General features: G+C 42.6%; 1 protein-coding gene across 2 annotated transcripts in view; it reads right to left on the bottom strand.

The window, feature by feature from the left end:
- GRHL3 (grainyhead like transcription factor 3) overlaps positions 1-22,350 on the bottom strand; it is a 72,126-nt gene that overhangs the window by 30,360 nt on the left and 19,416 nt on the right. The window contains exons 2-7 of one of the 2 annotated variants that reach the window (XM_058196172.1): positions 9,277-9,463; positions 8,369-8,430; positions 7,402-7,738; positions 5,003-5,076; positions 818-971; positions 492-603 (exon numbers count right to left, since the gene is read on the bottom strand). In XM_058196172.1, the coding sequence (XP_058052155.1) occupies positions 492-603; positions 818-971; positions 5,003-5,076; positions 7,402-7,738; positions 8,369-8,430; positions 9,277-9,463 (926 nt within the window). Of the gene's footprint in view, positions 1-491; positions 604-817; positions 972-3,129; positions 3,204-5,002; positions 5,077-7,401; positions 7,739-8,368; positions 8,431-9,276; positions 9,464-22,350 lie in introns of both variants that reach the window. The other variant, XM_058196173.1, reaches the window with a different exon arrangement.

Here is a 22,350-nt window from a genome sequence, read left to right as displayed (position 1 = left end):
GGCGGTATAAAAATCAAATAAATAATAATAATAATAATAATAATAATTTTAATTATTCGGCCATTTGTAATAAGTTTTTTAATTGAGGTTTTATTTTGTATTTATATGTATATTTTTTATCTGGCTGTGAACCGCCCTGAGTCCCTAGGGAGATAGGGCGGTATAAAAATACGAAGAAATAAATAAGAAATAAATAAATAAATTTTTAAAGAAGGTAGACCGGTGCCTCCCAAAAAAAGGCAATTGGTAGTCCGGTGCCTCTATTTTTAAAGAAGGTAGACTGGTGTGCTCCCAAGTTTTGTATACTTTATTATTTTTATTGTTTATTATTATTGGCCATGCCCATTCAGTCACCTGACCAGCAAGCCACGCCCACCAATTAAGCCACGCCCACAGAACCGGTAGGGAAAATTTTTAGATTTCACCCCTGTCTCCTATCCATTTTTTGTTCTGTCCTGGAGAAGAAACCCTGAAGTAGTTACACTCCATACCAACATCGATGACTCTCTGTTTTGCTGTCGGTTGGCGCGAATGCCAGTGTTTCCAGAATTTGAGTTGCTCCATTGGAATCTTCTCATTGTCGAAAACTACCATCACCACACTCTGGAAAAAAGGAAGGAAGCCCACATGTACCCTGTTCACATCTACAAAGTGCTTATTTATAAATCCCTTTGCAAAACCAAAATCAACTTTGGAGAAACATTTCAGGATTGATCATGACTTTAGAATTCTCCATGGCTATTGGCTGGAATAGCTCTGAAAAATGAACCCGGCAAAGGCTATGTTTTTGGTGGACGCTTGGCTGCATGTCACTTACCTTCACTTTGTTTGAGGACAAGTGCAAACATTTGGCGTCTCCAACTGTCCTCAGAGTCACCGGGTAGAACTGTCCTTTGTTGAGGTACGCCATGGGTGAGTCACCTGCCTTGATATGAATAGCTTTGGGAGATCCCAAGGTGTATTCAAAGTCACTGGAATGGAACCATTAAAGAAAGAGAAGAGATTTTACTTGGTAAAACACAAAAGGAATCATTTCAGAGCCAACTTGGTTTTCTTCAATGTTATAGTTACAGCAATATACCGAGACTACAAAGCTGGACAGATCCCAGTTCATGTACTAACTAGAACTCTCTTCCACTAATCAATAGGGGAGATTGTAAAACAGCATCAGTCAACAACTCATCTATCATCAATGCTGGTCTGATGTGTTTAATGATAACGGAACTACATCCACATGGAGGGAAGTATGCAGTGGAGTACCCCAAGGCTCTGTTTTAGGCCCAGTACTCTTCAACATCTTCATCAATGACTTGGACGAGGGGATAGATGGGGAACTCATCAAATTTGCAGATGACACCAAGCTGGCAGGAATAGCCAACACTCCAGAAGATAGGCTCAAGATATAGAAAGATCTTGACAGACTTGAACATTGGGCACTTTCTAACAAAATGAAATTCAACAGTGAAAAAAGTAAGGTTCTACATTTAGGCCAAAAAAACAAAATGCACAGGTACCTGTATGTGGTACCTCGCTCAATAGTAGTAACTGTGAGAGGGAGTCCTAGTGGACAACCATTTAGATATGAGCCAGCAGTGTGCAGCAGCTGCCAAAAAAGCCAACACAGTTCTGGGCTGCATAAACAGAGGGATAGAATCAAGATCATGTGAAGTGTTAATACCACTTTATAATGCCTTGGTAAGGCCACACTTGGAATATTGCATCCAGTTTTGGTCGCCACGATGTAAAAAAGATGTTGAGACTCTAGAAAGAGTGCAGAGAAGAGCAACAAAGATGATTAGGGGACTGGAGGCTAAAACATATGAAGAACGGTTGCAGGAACTGGGTATGTCTAGTTTAATGAAAAGAAGGACTAGGGGAGACATGATAGCAGTGTTCCAATATCTCAGGGGTTGCCACAAAGAAGAGGGAGTCAAACTATTCTCCAAAGCACCTGAGGGTAGAACAAGAAGCAATGGGTGAAAACTAATCAAGGAGAGATGCAACTTAGAACTAAGGAGAAATTTCCTGACAGTTAGAACAATTAATCAGTGGAACAACTTGCCTGCAGAAATTGTAAATGCTCCAACACTGGAAATTTTAAAGAAAATGTTGGATAACCGTTTGTCTGAAGTGGTGTAGGGTTTCCTGCCTGGGCAGGGGGTTGGACTAGAAGACCTCCAAGGTCCCTTCCAACTCTGTAATTATTATGATGTTCAAAAACATCACTGCAATTGAATAACAGAACAGAATAACAGAGTTGGAAGGGACCTTGGAGGTCTTCTAGTCCAGGGGTCTCCAACCTTGACAACTTTAAGACTTGTGGACTTCAACTCCCAGAGTTCCTCAGCCAGCTTGGCTGGCTGGGGAACTCTGAGAGCTGAAGTCCACAGGTCTTAAAGTTGCCAAGGTTGGAGAGCCCTGTTCTAGTCCAATCCCCTGCTCAAGCAGAAAACCCTATATCATTTTAGATAGATGGCTATCCAGTCTCCTCTTGAAAATCTTCAGTGATAGAGCGCCCACAACCTCTGGAGGCAAGACGTTCCACTGATTAATTGTTCTAACTATCAGGAAATTTCCCCTTAGTTCTAGGTTGGTTCTTTCTTTGATTAGTATCCATCCATTGCTTCTTGTTCTGCTATCAGGTGCTTCGGCGCATATTGGAGAATTGCCACAAGGGTCTCTCTATGCCTGTTGTCCCTCTCTGTTTGCTATGTAACTGCGAATTGTGAAATGGTAGTGTTTTGATGACAAAAGTCCCAGGAGAAGGGCTAGCCGCTGGAACCCAATGTTCCTATCACTCGAGCCCAACTCACCCCTCATCTCTGCAAAGCTCCAGGATTCCAAATGGAAAACTGGGTTGGAGAAATTTTGGATACACAACAGCTGAGCTGAAAATAAATTAGCTCCATTGCTGAATGGAGCTATCATCGTAGGTTTATGGAAATGCAGCACCGATTCAGGAGAAACTCTGTGTGTGAAAAACTCCAACTGTGGTCAAGTTAACCCAACCTATAGAAAAAAGGTATAACCCAGTGCAGCAGCGTAGGAAGTTCTTGGGTTGTATTTTTTTTTAAGAAAAAGATAGCTTATTTTTTTTGATTGAAGAAAGGAGAAAACCTTCACACTTACGTCTTGCCATCACTGATGGAATAACCTTCTGAACACGGAGCTTCTGCCTTCAAAATGTCGTTGAAGATCAAGGACTGCAGAGAACAAAACCAGAACAGTTTGGTGTGATTTGATTTGAATTTATTTTAGAATAGAATAGAATAGAATAGAATAGAATAGAATAGAATAGAATAGAATAGAATAGAATAGAATAGAATTTTATTGGCCAAGTGTGATTGGACACACAAGGAATTTGTCTTGGTGCATATGCTCTCAGTGTACATAAAAGAAAAGATACGTTCATCAAGGTACAACATTTACAACACAAATGATGGTCAATATATCAATATAAATCATAAGGATTGCCAGCAACAAAGTTACAGTCATACAGTCATAAGTGGAAAGAAACGGGAATGATGAGAAGATTAATAGTAGTACAGATTTAGTAAATAGTTTGACAGTGTTGAGGGAATTATTTGTTTAGCAGAGTGATGGTCTTTGGGAAAAAACTGTTTTTGGGGGTTTTTTTGTTTGTTTATATGTATGTATTATGTATATATGTCAGAGGCGGGTTCCAAATCCCATCGCTACCACATCTGGGTGGGTGGCTGAAACCTCCCGCCACTGCCGCTACCAATTCACCCGATCCTGTGCGAATTGCTAGCAATCCACCACTGATGTATGTATTATGTATGTAGGTATTATGTATGTATGTATTTTGAAGCCTCCCCTTGGCAACTGTAAGACTTGTGGACTTCAGCTCCCAGAATTCCTCAGCCAGCATGGGTAATTCTGGACGTTGAGGTCCACAAGTCTTAAAGTTTGGAGACCCCTGCCTTAGATCCTAGGCAAATTGGGTAGGCAGCTATCTAGCAGATTAACCTTTGCGTGAGGGAGCAAAGTATCAAGAAAAAAAACACCATCTCCTTAACTGTCTCAGGCAACTGCTAAACAAGCAGGACAGCAGAGCAGACCAAGAGGGAACCACCCTTTACTCAGAACTACACGATCAGCCCTTGAATACCAGAGTTGGAAGGGACCTTGGAGGTCTTCTAGTCAGTCTCAACCTTGACAACTTTAAGACTTGTGGACTTCAACTCCCAGAGTTCCTCAGCCAGCTTGGCTGGCTGAGGAACTCTGGGAGTTGAAGTCCACAAGTCTTAAAGTTGCTAAGGTTGGAGAGCCTGTTCTAGTCCAATCCCCTGCTCAAGCAGAAAACCCTATATCATTTTAGATAGATGGCTATCCAGTCTCCTTTTGAAAATCTCCAGTGATAGAGCACCCACAACCTCTGGAGGCAAGATGTTCCACTGATTAATTGTTCTAACTCTCAGCAAATTTCTCCTTAGTTCTAGGTTGGTTCTCTCTTTGATTAGTATCCATCCATTGCTTCTTGTTCTGCTATCAGGTGCTTCGGCGCATATTGGAGAATTGCCACAAGGGTCTCTCTATGCCTGTTGTCTCTCTCTGTTTGCTATGTAACTGCGAATTGTGAAATGGTTGTGTTTTGATGACAAAAGTCCCAGGAGAAGGGCTAGCCGCCGGAACCCAATGTTCCTATCACTCGAGCCCAACTCACCCCTCATCTCTGCAAAGCTCCAGGATTCCAAATGGAAAACTGGGTTGGAGAAATTTTGGATACACAACAGCTGAGCTAAAAATAAATTAACTCCATTGCTGAATGGAGCTATCATGTGGGTTTATGGAAATGCAGCACCGATTCAGGAGAAACTCTGTGTGTGAAAAACTCCAACTGTGGTCAAGTTAACCCAACTTATAGAAAAAAGGTATAACCCAGTGCAGCAGCGTAGGAAGTTCTTGGTTTGTTTTTTTTTTAAAGAAAAAAATAGCTTATTTTTTTCGATTGAAGAAAGGAGAAAACCTTCACACTTACGTCTTGCCATCACTGATGGAATAACCTTCTGAACATGGAGCTTCTGCCTTCAAAATGTCATTGAAGATCAAGGACTGCAGAGAACAAAACCAGAACAGTTTGGTGTGATTTGATTTGAATTTATTTTAGAATAGAATAGAATAGAATAGAATAGAATAGAATAGAATAGAATAGAATAGAATAGAATAGAATAGAATTTTATTGGCCAAGTGTGATTGGACACACAAGGAATTTGTCTTGGTGCATATGCTCTCAGTGTACATAAAAGAAAAGATACGTTCATCAAGGTACAACATTTACAACACAAATGATGGTCAATATATCAATATAAATCATAAGGATTGCCAGCAACAAAGTTACAGTCATACAGTCATAAGTGGAAAGAAACGGGAATGATGAGAAGATTAATAGTAGTACAGATTTAGTAAATAGTTTGACAGTGTTGAGGGAATTATTTGTTTAGCAGAGTGATGGTCTTTGGGAAAAAACTGTTTTTGGGGGTTTTTTTGTTTGTTTATATGTATGTATTATGTATGTATGTCAGGGGAAGGTTCCAAATCCTGTCGCTACCGCGTCTGGGCGGGTGGCCAAAACCTCCCGCCGCTGCCGCTACCAATTCATCCGATCCTGTGCGAATTGCTAGCAATCCCCCACTGATGTATGTATTATGTATGTATGTATTAAGTATGTATGTATTTTGAAGCCTCTCCTTGGCAACTGTAAGAGTTGTGGACTTCAATTCCCAGAATTCCTCAGCCAGCATGGATAATTCTGGACTTTGAGGTCCACAAATCTTAAAGTTTGGAGACCCTCTCTTAGATCCAAGGCAAATTGGCTAGGCAGTTATCTAGCAGATTAACCTTTGCGTGAGGGAGCAAAGTATCAAGAAAAAAAGCACCATCTCCTGAACTGTCTCAGGCAGCTGCTAAACAAGCAGGACAGCAGAGCAGACCAAGAGGGAACCACCCTTTACTCAGAACTACACGATCAGCCCTTGAATAACAGAGTGCTATTTATTTAGATGGGAAGTGGTTGCGTAACCATGAGAGCAGTCAATATTTCTCCCTAGATATCCCCACTACAGCTTTCCCGTGCCTTGTGTAGTTTAAAGGTGTTGGAACAGAAGTTTCATCAGCAACTAGACCCCAAAAAGGGATTTCTGAGAGCTTCTTGTCCAATGCAACTGGAGAACCAGGTTGGGATAGTTGTGCTAATGTTTGAAGTGGGAGAGCTTCCTTTGATCTCCAGGAACCTTTCTTTTGGTTCCCAGCTACCTTCGCAAAGATGTTGCTAAGATATGTTTTAATTACACTTGGTCTTTCAAAAGTGGTGTCCCAATGAAAGAACACCAAAAAGAGCTTGGTTTGGATTGTTTTGCCTTTTGAGATCTACCCAGCTTTCTTTAGGTCCAGGACAAACTGGATGAGAATAAAGAGAAGCCCAAGCAAGGCAAGAGGAAGCTCACGTGGAAAATTAAGCTGTTAATCATTTTTTACAAACATCTCCTTTGAGAGTTCCATCCCATTTTATTTCACGTCATGGCCCATAAAGTCCATAAAGGTGGTCTATCCTCAAACCAGGATTAAAAGAAACAAATCCCATCAGGATTCTAAGTCAGTAATTACTAAAGGTGGAGCAAGCCTCTATAATTTCCTGTTTCTCAACTCTTTCACGCTGGCAAACTCTTAATGGGAAAGAGTGATTTGGAAATGAGCTGTAGCCATTGAACAATATGGATAACTATAGGGAAGAAATCTATTTAAGGAACAGCTGACATCACCAACACCCCCCAAAAACTCTACTCCATCCTGCTGAATCTTTGTGACAGCTGACTTTGTATGGAAGGGAACACTCCTTCGCACGCCTAATTACCACAATCTGTGCTGCTCCCATTTATACCGTGCATGTCACATCCTGCATAGAAGTGGGCAGAACCACACAGCTTGGCTCCAAGCCAGGTGGCTGACCAAGCCGAGGTGGCCCTCCCTCGGATTCACCAAACATTCTGGATTTCAAAACAAGCTGGATTTTGTGCCAACTATTAATACAGAGTTTCCCCAACTTTCCCAAACCGGGTGCCTTCCAGATGTGCTGGATCAGGGGTCTGCAAACTTGGCTCTTTTAAGACTTGTGGACTTCAACTCCCAGAGCAAAGCTGGCTGAGGAACTCTGGGAGTTGAAGTCCACAAGTCTTAAAAGAGCCAAGTTTGCAGACCCCTGTGCTGGATTATAATTTGTATAACCACCAGAGCTGTGATGGCTGGAGATGTTGGGAATTGTGCTCCAGTACATCTGGATGCCACGTGGTTAGAGAAGCCTGACTTATGGGAGTCACTGTTATACCCTGCAGACCACCATCGATTGATAACATCAAGCAAGGATTTTGCATAAATTCTGACCTCCTCAGGGTCCTCTTTGAAGGTGCTATCTGGCTGCCATCTTTGTTGGGGTGGAGCCACGTGGATGGAGTCAAAGAGGGAATTAAGCGAGCCATTGTCATACATGTCTCCTGAAGTAATCATATAGTTCTCAGGATTGCTCTCTAGTTTGCTGGGACCTGGAGGCAGAGCTGGTGGCTTGTGAGGAGAAGAGATGCCCTCAAAGGCTAAACTGTTCTTCTTGGGCAAGTCCAGATATTCTTGGTTGACTGAAACGTTTTCAGCCAGAAGCTTCATGAGCTGAGCGGAACCTTCAAAGGAAGAAATCTCAGGTTCATATTCCATCCCATGGCAATGCCTGAAAGACAAAGAAGGACCAGGCAAAAAGGATTTAGCAAGGCCAACAGAAGGACTGCTCAAAATTTCTGCTACTGGTTCTCTGAACTACTCAAAATTTCTGCTACTGGTTCTCTGAATTACTCAAAATTTCTGCTACTGGTTCTCCGAACTACTCAAAATTTCCGCTACCAGTTCTCCGAACTACTCAAACTTTTCCACTATCGGTTCTCCAGAACCTGTCAGAACCTGCTGGATTTCAACCCTGGTGCATAACCAGCAAGTTTGATCTGATCCTAGTCCAGAGATGGGAGCAAGGTAGGAAGAAGCCAACCTACAACCTGAGCCTTCTGCTGCATAGGACCGTCATGTAGGAGGCAACCACAGACCCCAAAGGCAAGCGAATAGTTTTTTTTCCCCAGTTCTGTTTTGTTCACCCCCAAATCTGTCATAACTTGTAATCTAATAAGACAATGTGGAGTCCAGCCCTCCCATTGTCTTCACCTACTGACACACCTTTCAATTATTTTTTGAACTAAAGAAACAGATGTTTTACAGTGTGGATTTATGAAGTCCTCATCTGCTAGAAATAGCAGGGATTTCCCATCCACCCCAAGCAGTTTACCAAAAGGGGCAGAGAGATTTTTCTTACCTCTTCCCAACTTCACTGCGCCCTGGTGTTCCAGATGGAAGGATTCGCTTTTCTTTTGGAACCTAGTAGGGAGGAAAAACAATGAAAAATAAACATGGCCTGTAGATCAGGATGATGTTCCGGATTGAATCTCTATTGTCTAATCCAGGGGTGTCAAACCCAATTACACTGAGGGCCGCATCAGGGTTGTGTTCGACCTCGGAGGGCTGGGATGGGTGTGGCCAGGGTGGGCATGGCCAGCTCGACATAACTCCTGTCGGGAGCACCTGTGGTGGGCCTAACGCTCTGCCAGCAAAAACGGGCTCCCGAGCTCCGTTTTCAGCTGCCACGGCCTCCTGCAACTCTCTGCCATGCAGCCCTCCCGAGCTCTGTTTTCACTGGAGAAACTATTGGCTGAAAACGGCGCTCGGGAGCCCATTTTCACTGGTGGAAACACCGTGTGCTGGTCCTTCACTGTTTCCAGGACGGCTCTGTGGGCCAGATCTAAGTACCACACGGGCCAGATCCAGCCCCGGGCCTTGAGTTTGACACCCCTAGTCTAATCACCATGGTTGACAAAAATGCTTTTAACCTGGTGACCAAACTAACCATATTTTCTTTCTTCGCAACACCCTATAAATACAAATCAGATGGTCTGGATTTGCATAACACTCTAAGGTGGTGTTTCTCACATGACCACTTGAAGATGTGTGGATTTCAGTTCCCAGAATTCCCCAGCCAGCATTCCCCATTCCCTTGAAGTTACCAAGGTTGAGAAACACTGCTTCAGCATCATGTTTATTTGCACAATAGAAATGACTTTTGCTCAGCGGGGATTTGGGGACTTGACAGGTTTGCCACGGCAGCCATTTTGTGAGTGCATCCGCCAGATTCTCCTAACCCCTGCCTGCACCAATTGCTTTTCATACCATATAATAGTCGTAGAGGAGACTCAGGGCTGCTACGCTGTCATCATCCCCATTTACTCTCATCATGGCCTTGGTGGCCGCTGTTAGAGGATTCTCCAGATAACTCTTCCAAGCTTCGTCTTCGTTCATATAGGAATACTTCTGCAAGCCCATCCCATCGTTTTTCAAAAGCCGCACAGACATGAAGCTGAATGGGAACACAAAGAGGCACGTTGTATTGAGACATTTCTTTGCAACCATTGGTTTTAGCAAAATACATAGAAAATTACAGCACTCGTATCAATCCAATGCACCCTCTCTAATATGAGCAGCATTATTTGTCAGGTTTTGCTTTCATGTTTTCCTTGCATGCTATCTTGTTCAGTTGTTTTGTTGTACAAGTTTTGTCTTCATCGGACAACGGAAAATAGATTTTATCTACTAAATTAGACTGATTTAGTTGGATTAACAAAGGTGTAATGAATCTAGCTCTAATTTGAAGGTCTAAGTGAAATGTAAGCACCACTTTATAATGCCTATAATATTCCACACTTGGAATATTGCATCCAGTTTTGGTCTCCATGATATAAAAAAAGATGTTGAGACTCTAGAAAGAGTGCGGAGAAGAGCAACCAAGATGATTTGGAGACTGGAGGCTACAACAAGGGCCTCTGGTGGCTCAGACTGCTAAGACAGTCTGTTATTAACAGCAGCTGCTTGCAATTACTGCAGGTTCAAGTCCCACCAGGCCCAAGGCTGACTCAGCCTTCCATCCTTTATAAGGTAGGTAAAATGAGGACCCAGATTGTTGGGGGCAATAAGTTGACTTTGTATATAATATACAAATGGATGAAGACTATTGCTTGACATAGTGTAAGCCGCCCTGAGTCTTCGGAGAAGGGCGGGATATAAATGCAAATAAAAAAAAAACATATAAAGAACAGTTGCAGGAATTGGGTATGTCTACTTTAATGAACAGAAGGATGACACTCTAGCAGGGTTCCAATATCTAAGGGGCTGCCATAAAGAAGAGGTGGGTCAATTTATTCTCCGAAGCACCTGAGTAAGAAGCAATGGATGAAAAGTAATCAAGGACAGATCCAAGCTAGATTTAAGGAGAAATTTCCTGATCACAAAAAGAATTGATCAGTGGAACAGGTTGTCTGAAGAAGTTGTGGTGCTCCATCACTTTAAAAAGAGATTGGACAGCTGTTGTCTGAAATGATATAGGCCCTAACCCTAACCCTATACTACAGGGTCTCCTGCTTGAACAGAGGGTTGGATTAAAACAGGGGTCTCCAACCTTGGCAACTTTAAGACTTGGGGACTTCAACTCCCAGAATTTCTCAGCCAGCTTTCCTGGCTGAGGAATTCTGGGAGTTGAATAGAATAGAATAGAATAGAATTTTTATTGGCCAAGTGTGATTGGACACACAAGGAATTTGTCTTGGTGCATATGCTCTCAGTGTACATAAAAGAAAAGATACGTTCATCAAGGTACAACATTTACAACACAATTGATGGTCAGTATATCAATATAAATCATAAGGATTGCCAGCAACAAGTTATAGTCATACAGTCATAAGTGGAAAGAGATTGGTGATGGGAACTATGAAACGATTAATAGTAGTGCAGATTCAGTAAATAGTCCACAAGTCCACAAGTCTTAAAGTTGCCAAGGTTGGAGACTCCTGGATTAAAAGATCTCCAAGGTCACTTCCAGCTCTGTTATTCTATTAAGTTTCTGATGAAATACGATACCTTATGATTCTTGATGGATGTATCTTTTATGTACACTGAGAGCATATGCATCAGACAAATTCCTTGTGTGTCCAATCACACTTGACCAATAAAAGAAGTCTCTTCTCTTCTCTTCTCTTCTCTTCTCTTCTCTTCTCTTCTCTTCTCTTCTCTTCTCTTCTCTTTGCAATATATTATGTAATGGGTCAAACCTCCCACTGAGGGTCACATCAGCCTCTAGGATGTTTTCAAGGGGAAGCTGAACCAGAGACACAATTTTGGGTGGCTCTTTACACAAAAGTTCTTGGGATCTTGTGGTGAGATACCAAGACCTGAATAGGTGAATAAAATGAGTAACCCTATTCCCAGTCTGTTCTCATCCCTTCCTTTGCTTGCCCGTTCCTGCACTTTCTCACAGTCATAGATTATGCAATTTGTTGTGTTTTTATTGTTTTATCTTTTAATGGTGAGGTGCCCTAGGAGTTCTAGATGGGTGGGATTTTATGATTGGTTAAAAGCAAACAAACTATTAGCGAAAGTTAAGATTTTGTCCTGAAAGACAGTCTGGATCCAAATTGGGTGGCTGTGGCTCTCTTTTGCAAAAGCATCTTTACCGAACTAATGGTAAATCTGTTTAGCAAAAATGACAAACCGAAGATGTTTCTGTCATGTCTTTCAGTAAAAGAACTTTCAAAGTTGTGTAGGCTAAAACAAACTACAGCAACAAAAGAAGTGATTAAGGACTCCACCAGCAGTCAGAAGAGACAGACAATAAAATTTATCTCCTCCAAATCCACGCACTCAAGGGTTATTCACGGAAACCTTACCGAATAAAGCTGGGCTTTGCAAGAGAGTTGGGAAAAATAAATAAAGCTAGTATAAAATACAAGTCGTTCTTGAAGAATAAAACATTATAGTTAAGGCACCAAACTTAAGAAGGCTCTGTCTCTGTTAACTGGCCAATTCTAGAAGAAGGTCTGTAATGAAAATTAAAACAGTAGACATGTTTTTATATACTGCATAATGTTTTCGAAAGGGATGCGCTGGCTCAGTGGCTAAGTCGCTGAGCTTGTTGATCGAAAGGTCAGCAGTTCAGTGGTTCAAATCCCTAGTGCCGCCGTGTAACGGGATGAGCTCCCGTTACTTGTCCCAGCTTCTGCCAACCTAGCAGTTCGAAAGCACGTAAAAAATGCAAGTAGAAAAATAGGGACCACCTTTGGTGGGAAGGTAACAGCGTTCCATGCACCTTTGGCGTTGAGTCATGCCGGCCACACGACCACGGAAACATCTTTGGATAGTGCTGGTTCTTTGGCTTTGAAATGGAGATGAGCACTGCCCCCTAGAGTCAGGAACGACTAGCACATATGTGTGGGGGGAACTTTTACCTTTTAAATGTTTTAGATCAAAGCCAAGTTGAATTGTGCTCAGGAAGAAATTATTGACAAAATACAAGAGGAATGTTCCTTTTTTCCCTTCATGTTTTCATTCTTTTTTAAAATCATCCCATCCCCTTAAAATTCAAATCATAACCCATTTTTGGCAGCTTAATCTGAGGCACGTCCAAGGACCACAGTTTTCCAGTCTTGTTCTAGAGTGACCCCTCACCCCCGAGTTGACTACTGGTTCTCATCTCACCCTTGATGTTCAGGTGAAGATTGCATTTGAACAGAACAGAACAGAACAAAACAGAACAGAATTTTTTATTGGCCAATTGTGATTGGACACACAAGGAATTTGTCTTGGTGCATAAACTCTCAGTGTACATTAAAAAAAAGATACCTCCATCAAGGTACAACACTTACAACACTTAATGATAGTCATAGGCTACAAATAAGCAATCAGGAAACAATATCAATATAAATCGTAAGGATACAAGCAACAAAGTTACAGTCATAAGTGGAAGGAGATGGGTGATGGGAACGATGAGAAGATTAATAGACTGAGAAATAATTTGGACCCTGATACCCTTCATAAATTCTGTAGATCTTCTTGAGATCTAACCTCCTGGTGTTTCTTGTTTGTTTGTTTGTTTCTGTCTTCTCTCCTTTGGGAAGCTGTGGCTCAGTTTCTCTCTTTCACACCCTCTTCGAGTTAATTGCATCGTAATGTGCTTACACTTGAGAGCAGACTATGACATTCTCATGATGCAATTATTAATCTGAACAAAGACCTGGAACAATTCCTGCAAAATGTTTTGAAATGCAAAAGAGAGGGGGGAAAGAAAGAGATGTTCTCCGAATGGCCTAACACCCTTGCTTTTCCTCTGCCAAGTCTTCAGTTTCTAGGATTTGCATTTCTCCCCAGAGGCATGGGATGATCCTGCAGCATAAAAAAAGGCTAGCAGCTATGAAATACACAAAGGCTCTGAATAAGACTCCTGCCCCCGTCTTCTGAAAAGCCTCCAAGAGGAAGAGGATTAAGATGTTCGTCTCTCTGGCACGATCCAGTACAGGTAGTTCTCGACCTACAGCCACCATTCAGCCCAAACTTTCAGTTGTTAAGCAAGACAGTCAGTGGCTCAGTGAATTTTGTCCCATTTTACGACCTTTCTTGCCACAGTCATTAAGTGGATCGCTCCAACTGTTAAATGAGTTACCCGTTTGGCTGAGTGAATGGGGATGCTGCAACGGTCTTAAGTGTGAAGAATGGTCATAAGATACTTTTTTTCAGTGCTGCTATAACTTTGAATGGTCACTAAATGAACTGTTGCAAGTCAAGGACTACTTTATTTTATAATTTCCTTGGGTCCTTGGATGGCTAGGAGTTGTGTGCAACATTTTTTGACTGGCTGAGGGTCTCAGATGAAGCAATGACTCCAATAGGTGTACCATCTCAGGTACATGGACACTTCTTGGGCAGGGTTGTGATTCTCATTCCTTCTCGCTCTCTCATTCCTTCTCTCTCAGTCTCTCATTCCTTCTCCCTCCCTCTCTCCCTCTCTCTCTCCCTCTCTCTCTCTCTTTCTCTACTCCCTCCCTCCCCGTCTCTCTCTCTCCCCCCACTCCCTCCCCGTCCCCCTCTCCGTCTCTCACTCTCTCACTCCCTTCCCCCCTCTCTCTATCTCTCCCCAATTCTCTTCCTCCCTCTCTCATTCTCTCTCTCTCTGTGTCTCATTACTTCTCTCTCTCATTCCTACTCTCTCTCATTCCTTCTCTCAACCATTCCTTCTCTCTCTCTCATTCTCTCTCATTCTCTCTCTCTCTCTCTCTCTCTCATTCCTTCTCTCTCTCTCTCTCTCTCTCTCATTCCTTCTCTTTCTCTCCTGTTTTTTTTTTTAAAATGGTGTTAAGGTCTCAGTATTTTCTGGCAAAACTCTCCATCTTTGCACACTTTGTTTCTCAAAAAAGCAAGAGTCCAGGCTGCTGACGTTGAACCACAGCAATTGAAGGGGTAGGTGGGGACCCTGGAAAAGGAGATTCTGTGTGCAGCCTTGGGCCTGCAGTTTGCCCATCCCTGGATTACTGCGATCTGTTAATTAATGGGGCCACCCTTGAAGAAGGTGCAGACACACTGGCAGGTGCAGAAGATGGCAACATTCAATTTTATGTGGAACCACCCAGGATCCTCCCTTGTTCTCACTAAATTGAGCTTCATTTCTGGAGTCAGTTCAAAACTGCTGGTTTGGGGTTACAAAGGTCCACCTGGAATCTCTGAATCTCAATTTACCCTCTCCAACGGAACGTTCTCCATCTATTTCAGATCATGATAGCTAGAACTGCAATGCCCACACATCTGGAGGGCAACGGATAACCGGAACCTGACCTACAGAGTAGACGGTGATTTAATTTACTATATTATCAGATCTTCAATGGAAGCTTTTCATTTAAGTCATTCTCCATTTAATATAAAATGGGGAAACAGTCCTTGGGAGATGGTTCCTGATCTTCTAAGACAGGGCTTTGCTGGCTGGGGAATTCTGGGAGTTGAAGTCCTCCAGGCTTAAAGTTGTCAAGGTTGGAGACCCCTGTTCTAAGATGCGTCCTAGACAGGGCTGCCTGACGCTCACATGGAATACTTTCCTATTTGACCCTTTAAACATTTCAAACATGATGCCCAGATGTTTTGGTCTACAATCTTTATCTTAGCATGGAAGCTAATACAATTTGTCTGAAGAACAGCACATTAGGGAAAGTTGGTTACAAGTTCTTCATGGCAGGAAGTTGGTTTCTTTTTTCCTTTCTTTCTTTCTTTCTTTCTTCCTTCATTCTTTCCTTCCTTCCTTCCTTCCTTCCTTCCTTCCTTCCTTCCTTCCTTTCTTTCTCTCTCCTTCCTTCCTTCCTTCCTTCCTTCCTTCCTTCCTTCCTTCCTTCCTTTCTTTCTTTCTTTCTTTCTTTCTTTCTTTCTTTCTTTCTTTCTTTCTTTCTTTCTTCCTTCCTTCTTTCCTTCCTTTCTTCCTTCCTTCCTTCCTTCCTTCCTTGTCAGGCTAGCATTGGCAGGAAAGAAGCTGTCATGCTAAGATTGATAATGTTATTATGATCAAGATGGGGTAATTATCAGGGAAATGTGCTTGTCCAGGAAAACAGTTGTTATGTAGCCAAAACTTATCTTATGTAAGAAAATAAGGGGCATTAAGGGGAAGCAGGTTTTTACTCTGAAACTTGTAATCATATGTATTATTTGCTCTCTTTTGTGGCTCACATGAGCACAGGGGGGGCCCACTTTTGCAAAAGTTGAATAAAAGCTCTTTTTATTGTTCACAGAGTCTCCCGAGTAGTTCATCTGGGAATTTTAAATCTCACCCACCCTCCCTCCCTCCCTCCCGTCTCTCTCTCCCCACTCCCTCCCGTCCCCTCTCCGTCTCTCACTCTCTCACTCCCTTCCCCCCTCTCTCTATCTCTCCCCAATTCTCTTCCTCCCTCTCTCATTCTCTCTCTCTCTGTGTCTCATTACTTCTCTCTCTCATTCCTACTCTCTCTCATTCCTTCTCTCAACCATTCCTTCTCTCTCTCATTCTCTCTCTCATTCCTTCTCTCTCTCTCTCTCTCTCTCTCTCTCTCTCATTCCTTCTCTCTCTCTCTCTCTCTCTCTCTCATTCCTTCTCTCTTTCTCTCCTGTTTTTTTTTTTAAAATGGTGTTAAGGTCTCAGTATTTTCTGGCAAAACTCTCCATCTTTGCACACTTTGTTTCTCAAAAAAGCAAGAGTCCAGGCTGCTGACGTTGAACCACAGCAATTGAAGGGGTAGGTGGGGACCCTGGAAAAGGAGATTCTGTGTGCAGCCTTGGGCCTGCAGTTTGCCCATCCCTGGATTACTGCGATCTGTTAATTAATGGGGCCACCCTTGAAGAAGGTGCAGACACACTGGCAGGTGCAGAAGATGGCAACATTCAATTTTATGTGGAACCACCCAGGATCCTCCCTTGTTCTCACTAAATTGAGCTTCATTTCTGGAGTCAGTTCAAAACTGCTGGTTTGGGGTTACAAAGGTCCACCTGGAATCTCTGAATCTCAATTTACCCTCTCCAACGGAACGTTCTCCATCTATTTCAGATCATGATAGCTAGAACTGCAATGCCCACACATCTGGAGGGCAACGGATAACCGAACCTGACCTACAGAGTAGACGGTGATTTAATTTACTATATTATCAGATCTTCAATGGAAGCTTTTCATTTAAGTCATTCTCCATTTAATATAAAATGGGGAAACAGTCCTTGGGAGATGGTTCCTGATCTTCTAAGACAGGGCTTTGCTGGCTGGGGAATTCTGGGAGTTGAAGTCCTCCAGGCTTAAAGTTGTCAAGGTTGGAGACCCCTGTTCTAAGATGCGTCCTAGACAGGGCTGCCTGACGCTCACATGGAATACTTTCCTATTTGACCCTTTAAACATTTCAAACATGATGCCCAGATGTTTTGGTCTACAATCTTTATCTTAGCATGGAAGCTAATACAATTTGTCTGAAGAACAGCACATTAGGGAAAGTTGGTTACAAGTTCTTCATGGCAGGAAGTTGGTTTCTTTTTTCCTTTCTTTCTTTCTTTCTTTCTTCCTTCATTCTTTCCTTCCTTCCTTCCTTCCTTCCTTCCTTCCTTCCTTCCTTCCTTCCTTTCTTTCTTTCTCTCTCCTTCCTTCCTTCCTTCCTTCCTTCCTTCCTTCCTTCCTTTCTTTCTTTCTTTCTTTCTTTCTTTCTTTCTTTCTTTCTTTCTTTCTCTCTCCTTCCTTCCTTCCTTCCTTCCTTCCTTCCTTCCTTCCTTCCTTCCTTCCTTCCTTCCTTCCTTCCTTCCTTCCTTCCTTGTCAGGCTAGCATTGGCAGGAAAGAAGCTGTCATGCTAAGATTGATAATGTTATTATGATCAAGATGGGGTAATTATCAGGGAAATGTGCTTGTCCAGGAAAACAGTTGTTATGTAGCCAAAACTTATCTTATGTAAGAAAATAAGGGGCATTAAGGGGAAGCAGGTTTTTACTCTGAAACTTGTAATCATATGTATTCTTTGCTCTCGATTGCGATTCTCACATGAGCACAGGGGTGGGGTGCACTTTTGCAAAAGCTGAATAAAAGCTCTTTTTATTATTCATGGAGTCTCCTGAGTAGTTTATCTGGGAATTTTAAATCTCACCCACCCTCCCTCCCTCCCTCCCTCCCTCCCTTCCTGTTTCTTCCTGGTTCCAGGGAAGTCATGGGATTATATTTCCCTCACCTATATGTCCATTTCTGTAGGATCCTTTTAGGACGCTGCCATAGAAGATAGAAAAGTAGACCTGTTAGGGAATCTTTGAGGATTAATTAATGGAATCAATTAGACTTCTCTTCTTTGTACTGTTTATTGCTCTTCACTTCCACTATATCTACCGTGTTTCCCTGAAAATAAGACCCTGTCGTATATTTTTTTGAACCCTGAAATAAGCACTTGGCCTTATTTTCGGGGAGGTCTTATTATTTTGGTGTGCATGGAGCAAGATGGGGCTCCTCTTGCCGTCTTACCTAATTTCCAGCTCTGTGTTTAAATATTTTCGGGGGAAGGTTTATTTTAGCGCATACGCTCAAAAGCACGATTGGGCTTATTATCAGGGGATGTCTTATTTTTGGGGAAACAGGGTGATGCCTGGAGTACTCTAAAAGTTCTTTACTTCAGGTGTCCATACAGTGCTTATGTTCACAAGAGTATTTGAAACATGAACTTGCAGAACTTGGAACTGTCCAATACTTTGTAGAAGTGGAAATACAAAAAGCGTATGAATAAAATCTCACCCAACAAAGTTTGTGACTTGGGGGAGAGGATTGGGATTAACTGGGACATAAGAGTTGGGGGCTGGGGGGAAGCAGAGAGAACCCTAAAGAGGAGCAGAACACTTCTTACTGCAAATTTGATTGCAGGTTCCATTTTTATTACAAAAAGATACACAACTACGAAAGGCATAAGACTCCTGTTCCTCTTATTTTGGTTCACACAAGGTTCATTATCTAAATCACAGCTGGTCATACCTGGTAAACTTTAAACCATGATAGGTTTACTCTAAGCCAGGGGTCTCCAAACTTTGCAACTTTAAAGCACGGCTGGCTGAGGAGTTCTGGGAACTGAAGTCCAAAAGGCTTAAAGTCGCCAAGTTTGGAGACTCCTGCTCTAACCTATGGTTTTATTAAGCACGGATGTGTCTTGAATCAAGCCACCGTTAGATTCTTACCAGAGGGGCCCTGAAGAGAGGTCAAAAAAGTCAGACTGGCAGTCACAGCTATGCAATCAAAATCGCTCTGCTTTTTTTAAAAAATCAATTTTTATTGATCCCCCCCCACTGTTTATGAACAGAGAATTGACCATATCATATCTTGTACACCTTAATTTACAGTAACATATCCAAATACATTTTATTCAGTTACAATTTCTGCCAAAATATTCTTTTACCATATTTTAATCACAGTCTTAATGCTTCTATACTCATTTATATAAACCACATCTTCTTTCGCCCTCAAGTTCAAATTTCTGCATTTATACTAACATATATTCTCTTTTATTGTTTTTTAGCAATTCAATTTTTATCCTGATGTATTCGAACATGTTCGGGGTTCTCTTTCTTCCATTTCATCTTTTCCATTTTACAGCAGTCTTTCTTCCCTTTCTTATCCTCTCCCTTCCTTCTTTTAACCTTCCTACTTTCTTCTCTCCTCTCCTACTCCTTCTCTACATCCCCTTCCTTTCCCCCTCCTCCAGGCTTCCTTCCACTCTAACCTTCTCTCCTACTCTTAGTTCCCCTCCCTTTCTTCCTCTCCTCTCCCTTTCTTCTTTCTCTCTCCTTCTCCTTTTCTTCCACTTCTCTCCTCCTTCTTATCTCTCTCTATTGCTGTATTCATTTTAATTTCAATATTTTCCGCTATGGTGTTCGACAACAACCCCTCTGCTTTTTAATTGGCGTCAATGCACACACAAAAAGGAATAGGGTTTGATTCCAGGGTTGCAGCTGCTGTCTTGACTTGTGCCCTATCACAATAAAACACAACTTGCAAATCAGAATAACGATGGTTGTGCAACAGGCTATGCGTCCAGCCAAACATATTACACATCTGCCCTGCAGGATGTACAAAGCAGGACCATCGCTTATATCAACCAAGGCCCGTATGAAGAGAGCTGAGCTTTTCCTTCTCTCCTCCTTCTTATCTCTCTCTATTGCTGTATTCATTTTAATTTCAATATTTTCCGCTATGGTGTTCGACAACAACCCCTCTGCTTTTTAATTGGCGTCAATGCACACACAAAAAGGAATAGGGTTTGATTCCAGGGTTGCAGCTGCTGTCTTGACTTGTGCCCTATCACAATAAAACACAACTTGCAAATCAGAATAACGATGGTTGTGCAACAGGCTATGCGTCCAGCCAAACATATTACACATCTGCCCTGCAGGATGTACAAAGCAGGACCATCGCTTATATCAACCAAGGCCCGTATGAAGAGAGCTGAGCTTTTCCTTCTCTCCTCCTTTAAAGACCTAATCTGAACTCACATAGCTACAAACTATGATTGGAACAGTGAAAGCAGTGTCGGATTTGGCATAATCACAACATTTACTGCAGTGTTTCTCAGCTTTGACCACTTGAAGATGTGTGGACTTCAACTCCCAGAATTGAAGCATCAATTCTTCAAGTGGCCAAAGTTGAGAAACGTTGATCTACACAGGGAGTTTGTTCTTAAATCAGTCACAATCTCTGGGCACAGCGCATCTCCTGCTTTGTTTGCAAGGAGAGAAAGGATTGGAGGCGGGGCCAAGAACCTCCTGGCTGCTTTGATTTTCCACAAATGGAAAAGAGGACAGAACTGCAGATCAAACAGAATCCCACTGCCGGGGGGGGGGGGGAGCGAGAAAGGCTTCGTTGCCAATCCCCACCCTTGGGTGCTTTTCCAGTTAAAGAGGCCCTGTGGCTCACGGGCAAGACTTTTACTTAGATCATTCTCCACTCCGCCATCCTGGAGTCAAGCAGCAGCTATTATGTGTTGCTAATAACAGTTATGTATCCAAGGTAGATACTTGGATAGGTCTCGCTTAACTCGGGCTGGTGAAATGGGATGGACCCCAAACCTCCTCCTTTCAGTCCATTGTCAGAGCTCCAGACCATTCAGGCTCCTTTGGACAAAGCCTGGGCAACCATACATAGGCTCCAAAAATTTAGATGGCCACCAGATAACAAGAAAGCGATTTCCACCCACCCCTTTCTGCTCATCTGGATTTTTCCAGTCCAGATGCAGCAGTATCAGCAATCAACCTGCTCCAGATTCTCAATAAACTAAAGCCAAATTATTCCTTTGAACTCATCCCTTCTTTCCACAATGTCTTATTTCAATGTCACCCCATCCCGTCCCTACTGTTCTTTGTCCACTGGGATCAATGTCTGAGCAAATGAGAAATCCACAATCTCGGAAAAAATGCTTTGGCTTCTATGTTAAGGACCCCGATGGGCTGCCGAAGACCACAACTGTCCAGATCCATTTTTTTGATAGTGCCTCTCTTCCCCCCACCCTACTTCCCCAAACCATATCCTTCCATTCTTCCATCCATTTTCTTTTGTTCCTGAGATACTTCATGCTATTGGAGAAGGTGTTGGCAATTTCAGGTGGGACGCGGTGGCTCAGGGGCTAAGATGCTGAGCTTGTCGATCGAAAGTTGAGCAGTTCAGCGGTTTGAATCCCTAGTGCTGCCGTGTAACGGGGTGAGCTCCCGTTACTTGTCTCAGCTTCTGCCAACCTAGCAGTTCGAAAGCACATAAAAAATGCAAGTAGAAAAAATAGGGACCACCTTTGGTGGGAAGGTAACAGCATTCCGTGCACCTTTGGCATTTAGTTATGCCGGCCACATGACCACGGAGACGTCTTCGGACAGCACTGGCTCTTCGGCTTTGAAACGGAGATGAGCACTGCCCCCTAGAGTCGGGAACAACTAGCAAGTGTGTGCGAGGGGGACCTTTACCTTTACCTATTCTGGAATAGAGTGGCTCAATTTACAGACTGAGGATTAAACTGCAACAGTCCAACATTAGGTGTAAAAGAAATGAAAATGTCTCAAGTTGAGTGTCTTTATATAAAGAACCGGTCCTGGCTCAACCCGAGAAGAGATTCAGAGATTCATAGTCCAGGCTGGATTAGGGCTACAGGACAAGAGCCAGGCCACATTAGTAATAATGCCAAACAAGTGTTTTAGCTTGCCAAAGAAGAATCACCAGGGGCCATCAAGGTTGACCTAACCATCAACTTCTTCCCCAAAGAAAATGGCTTTTGAAATAGCGAGCCAGCTTGCGATTTTGTTCCACTCTGGAATACACCCATGTCTGCAGTTCTGGAAGTTTTCTAGAATTGTGTATTTTAGAAAACGTCTAATTTGCCAGAGTTTAGTTATTTGTTTATCCAATTTACATAGCCGCCCATCTCACCAGATGTGACTCAGGGCAGCGTACAACCATCAAAGTTAACAAATGGTCAAGAAAAACAACGGCCAATCATGAAAGCAACTCAATCCACAGAACGCATCAAAGAACTTTCTTTGTAGCTGAGTCACAGGTAAGCCCTTGGTTCAAAGTAGGGCTAAAAGCTCAGGAAGCTTGTTAAAGTCACAAAAAAACCTCAAACTCCAAACGTTGTGTCCCTTTCTCTCCCAACCACTCCCTGGCAAATTACACACCGAGGCTTAGCTATGTCCGTTGCATATTAAAATAAACTGAATTTGCTCTTTTGCCTTTTAGGCTTCTAAAACTTTCAGGATGGTTCCCCAAAAAATGGCATCAGAGGAAAGCCAGAAACATCAACCCACAAACTGTCTAAGACAAGGGTCCCCAAACATGGCAGCTTTAAGACTTGTGGACTTCAGCTCCCAGAATTCTCCAGCCAGCATAGCTGGCTGGAGAATTCTGGGAGTTAAAGTCCGCAAGTCTTAAA

Source organism: Ahaetulla prasina, chromosome 10 (assembly GCF_028640845.1).
Source record: "Ahaetulla prasina isolate Xishuangbanna chromosome 10, ASM2864084v1, whole genome shotgun sequence".
NCBI lineage: Eukaryota > Metazoa > Chordata > Lepidosauria > Squamata > Colubridae > Ahaetulla > Ahaetulla prasina.
Note: the sequence above shows the minus strand (reverse complement) of the source record. Positions and strands in the feature narration are given on the sequence as shown.